This window comes from Propithecus coquereli, unplaced genomic scaffold (genome assembly GCF_000956105.1).
Source record: "Propithecus coquereli isolate 6110/MARCELLA unplaced genomic scaffold, Pcoq_1.0 Scaffold46, whole genome shotgun sequence".
Classification (NCBI taxonomy): Eukaryota; Metazoa; Chordata; class Mammalia; order Primates; family Indriidae; genus Propithecus; species Propithecus coquereli.
The window spans coordinates 6,495,464-6,499,837 of NW_012150396.1; the positions used below are offsets into that span (position 1 = coordinate 6,495,464).

At 40.7% G+C, this 4,374-nt stretch overlaps 1 protein-coding gene across 1 annotated transcript in view; it reads left to right on the top strand.

Annotated features, from left to right (window-relative positions):
• Positions 1–1,045: 1,045 nt before the first annotated feature.
• The window catches only part of TBCK (TBC1 domain containing kinase), a 110,856-nt gene continuing 107,527 nt past the window's right edge, over positions 1,046–4,374 (top strand). The window contains exon 1 of the mRNA XM_012655085.1: positions 1,046–1,141. Within this exon, the coding sequence (XP_012510539.1) occupies positions 1,046–1,141 (96 nt within the window). The remainder of the gene's footprint in view (positions 1,142–4,374) is intronic.

Genomic DNA, 4,374 nt, shown 5'->3' on the forward strand with positions numbered 1-4,374 from the left:
TTGGAAATCTTATTGGGATTAATCAGAAACTAGTAATCCCTTCTAAGAGAATTATGGATAGCAAGGTGGTATATTTTCAGAAATAATCATAATTTCATTATTTTGCATAAGCAGATAAAAACAGCTTTGGGGAGATTCCTTCTTGGGCATTATTTTCTATATTAGTAGGATTATCCTTATTGTCTGATTCTTTTCCCAAAGTTCAGTACAGTTTCCCTATGATGTTAAAAAATCACAGAAGAGAAAATGGTGCTCACTATTTCTGATTTATGACAGTAAAGAATCATTGCCATAACCAATCTAAACTATTTTTTAAAATACAAATGTTCTGTAATACTTGGAAATAAAGTTATTGAGCAGAAGGTAAGCCAGCGTAAAAATCAGTTTAGTTTTGTTAAAGCCCTAAACAGCTAAAAGACAAGAACTTGAGACATAAAGTTTATATTTGCCTTTTATTAAGAACCTCATCCTTTTGGGAGCAGGGCCAAGATGGCAGACTAGAAGCAGCCTGCCCTCCCTGCTCCCGTGCAGAGGATCAGAAGTGGCGAGTAGACATTCACACTCAGATCAGTCGTCTAAAAGAGAGAATTGGAAATCAATGGAGAGGTGGTGGGAGGCACCCAAAGTGAAGGAGAAGGAAGTGGGGCAACCCACTGAACAGAACGCAAGGTACGAGGGGAAGGCACCCACGTGTGGGGAAGGGACAGAGGAGACAAGCCCAGGGCTCCATGCTCTCCCCACAGACATTGCAGTCGAAGCTCTGGGAAGGCCCCTTGACCAAAGCAGGCCACCACACTGACGCCGGGAGCTGACTGGAGACTGTGCAGCAGCACCACTCCAGAGGGAAGGCACCGTGGGGTACAGCTGACTCACAAACCTAGGGTACTTCCCCCAGTGCCATTTTGAGGTCCCAGCCCAAGAAGTGGATAGCCCGGGAGTCAGATACATTGCTGCTGCCTCCTCATCACCCCTGCTGGGCCAGGGACGCCAGGTGGGTGCCAGACATCCCCCACCACCACCAGGGACCTGGACGTAGCAGGCGCCCATGGACCTGGCACCTACTGCTGCCACCTGGGTGGCCCTACCCAGCCACACCTGCGCAGGGCCCAGAGAGAGAGTACACCCATGGCCCCAGATGCCTGTAAGCTGAGCAGGGTGAATACTCACACCCCCATGCTCCACCTACCCACCACCGTCCACTGACAAATGCTGCCAGGATCAGCCCTGGGCAGGGAGAACGCTTACGCTGCACACATGTGCCCACTGCCCATGACAGCCACAGAGGAATGGGGAGATGCAGAAGAACAGCAGTGTTGAGGGTTTACAGCACATCCACCCCTCTGCTGCATAGTTGGTCTTCTGGAGTAGGACTCAAGTGTGTTTTCGAGGTACCTCTCCTCCTCTTCACTGGGCAACAGAGCTCCTAGGGAAGAGAAGAGGTTTATCACAAAGCTCTCTGTCTTGAGATGAGAGAAGAGGTTTCAGATGGAAAGGAACCAGCATAAGAACTATGGCAACATGAAGAAACAGGCTGTTTCGACATCCCCAAAGGACCAAATAGTTCTCCAGCAATGGACTGCAATCAAAAGCAAATTGTTGAAATGTCAGATGTGGAATTTAAGATGTAGACGGCAAATAAGAGCAATGGGATTGATGAGAAAGTTGGAAACTAGCACAAAGAAACCCAAAAATCAATTCAGGACATGAATGAAAAATTCACTGAAGTTATAGATAATATAAGAAAAGATATAACAGAACTTCTAGAAATGAAAGAATAATTTAGGGAATTCCAAAGTATAATAGAAGCTTTAACAGAAGACTAGACCAAGCAGAAGAAAGAATTTTAGAGCTTGAAGACAAGGCTTTCCAATTAACCCAGTCAGTCAAAAAATGTAGAAAAAGAATCAAGAATAATGAACAGTCGCTCCAAGAAATATGGCATTATGTAAAGTGAACAAATATAAGAATCATAGGTATCCCTCAGGGAGAAGAAAAAGCAAAAAGCGTGGAAAACTTACCTGAGGAAATAACTGAGAAAGACTTCTCTAGTATCACTAGAGATTTAGACATCTGAATACAAGAAGATCATCACACACCTGGAAGATTCATGGCAAATAGGACATCACCAAGGCACATAGTCATCAGTCTGGCCAAAGACGAAGTGAAGGAGAAAATCCTACGAACTATGAGATGAAAGCGTCAAGTAATTACAAAGGAAAACCCATCAGACTAATGCCAGACTTCTCAGCAGAAACCTTGCAAGCCAAATGTGATTGGGATCCCACTTTTAGTCATCTTAAACAGAACAACTGCCAGTCAAGACTTTTGTATACTGCAAAACTAAGTTTCATAAACAGAGGAGAAAGTCTTTCTCAGACAAGCAAACACTAAGGGAATTTGTCACTACTAGACCTGCCCTCAAGAAATACTTAGATGTGCTCTATAAATGAAAGAGAACAATCAATATCCCCCAATGTATGAACACCTGCAAGGTAAACTCACAGCTCTTATAAAACAGTAACATAAGGGAGAAAACAAAGCAACCGGGTAACAATCAACTTCATGACGAGAACATTATCTCAAATTTCAGTACTACAATTGAATATAAATGTTCTTAATGCCCCACTTAAAAGATATGGATTTCCTGAATGGATTTACAAAAAAACAAAGGCTAGCTTGAGCTCAGGAGTTCGAGACCAGCCTGAGCAAGAGCGAGACCCCTGTCTCTCCTAAAAATAGAAAAAATTAGCCTGGCATGGTGGTGCGTGCCTGTGGTCCCAGCTGCTTAGGAGGCTGAGGCAGGAGGATTGCTTGAGCCCAGGAGTTTGAGGTTGCTGTGAGCTAGGCTGATGCCACGGCACTCGCTTGGGCAACAGAGTGAGACTCTTGTCTCGAAAAAAATAAAAATAAGTAAATTAATTAATTGATTTAAAAAAAAAAACCCAAATGTATGCTGTCTCCAAGCAAGCCTTTAACTCGCAAAGATTCCCACAGGCTCAATGTAAAGGGTTGGGAAAAAATATTCCACGCAAATGGAAACCAAAAGCAAGCAGAAGTAGCTATTCTCATATCAACAATGGTAAAAAAAAAAAAAAAAAAAAAAAGTGATTATATAATGATAAAGGGAGCAATTCAACAAGAAGATAATAGCAGTCTTAAATATATATACACCTAATAAAGAAGTTCCCAGATTCATAAAACAAATTCTCCTGGATCTAAGGGAAGAAATAAACAGAAATATCATAAGAACTGGAGACTTGAAAACTCCACTATTAGAACTGGATAGATCATCAAAGCAGAAAATCAAGAAAGAAACACTGGACTTAAAAAGGACTCTAGAAGAAATGGACCTAACAGACATTTACAGAATATTCTTACCCAACACTGCAGAATATACATACATTCTTCTCATCAGTACATGGCACATTTTCCAAGATAGATCATGTATTAGGCCACAAAACAAGTCCATTCAGAAACACCGAAATCATACTATGTATCTTCTCAGACCAGTGGAGTAACACTAGAAATCAATTCCAAGAGGAACTCTCAAAACTACGCAAATTCATGGAAATTAAACAACCTGCTGCTGAACTATCCTTGGGTCAATGATGAAATCAAGATGGAAATCAGAAAATTTTTCAAATTCAATGACAAAGATCAAACAGGAGAGTGAAACTGGATCCCTTTCTCTCACCATATACAAAAAGTAACTCAAGATGGATTAAAGACTTAAATGTAAAACCACCATAAAAATTCTAGACGAAAATGTAGGAAAAACTCTTCTGGTCATTGGGCTAGGCAAAAAAGCTATGACTAAGACCCCAAAAGCGAATACAGCAACTACAAAAATAAATGGGACTTAATTAAACTAAAAAGTTTCTACACAGCCAAGGAAATAATCAACAGAGTAAATAGACAACCTACAAATGGAACAAAATATTCATAAACTGTAAGTCCAAACACAGGGTAATACCCACAATCTACACAGAACTCAAACAAATAAGCAAGATAACAAGTCAGTCAAAAAGTGGGTGAAAGACATGAACAGACTCTTCTCAAAAGAAGATATACAAATGGCAAAAAAACATGAAAAATATGGTCAACATCACTAATCATCAGGGAAATACAAATTAAAACCACAATGAGATATCACCTTACCCCTGTCAGAATTGCCATTATTATTAAGTCAAAAAACAATAGATTTTGCCATGGATGTAGTGAAAAGGGAACACTTGTACACAGTTGGTGGGAATGTAAACTAGTACAACTTCCATGGAAAACAGTATGGAGATTCCTCAAAGAACTAAAAGTAGACCTACCATTTAGCAATCCCACTACTGGGTGTCTACCCACAGGAAAAGAAGTCATTTTATT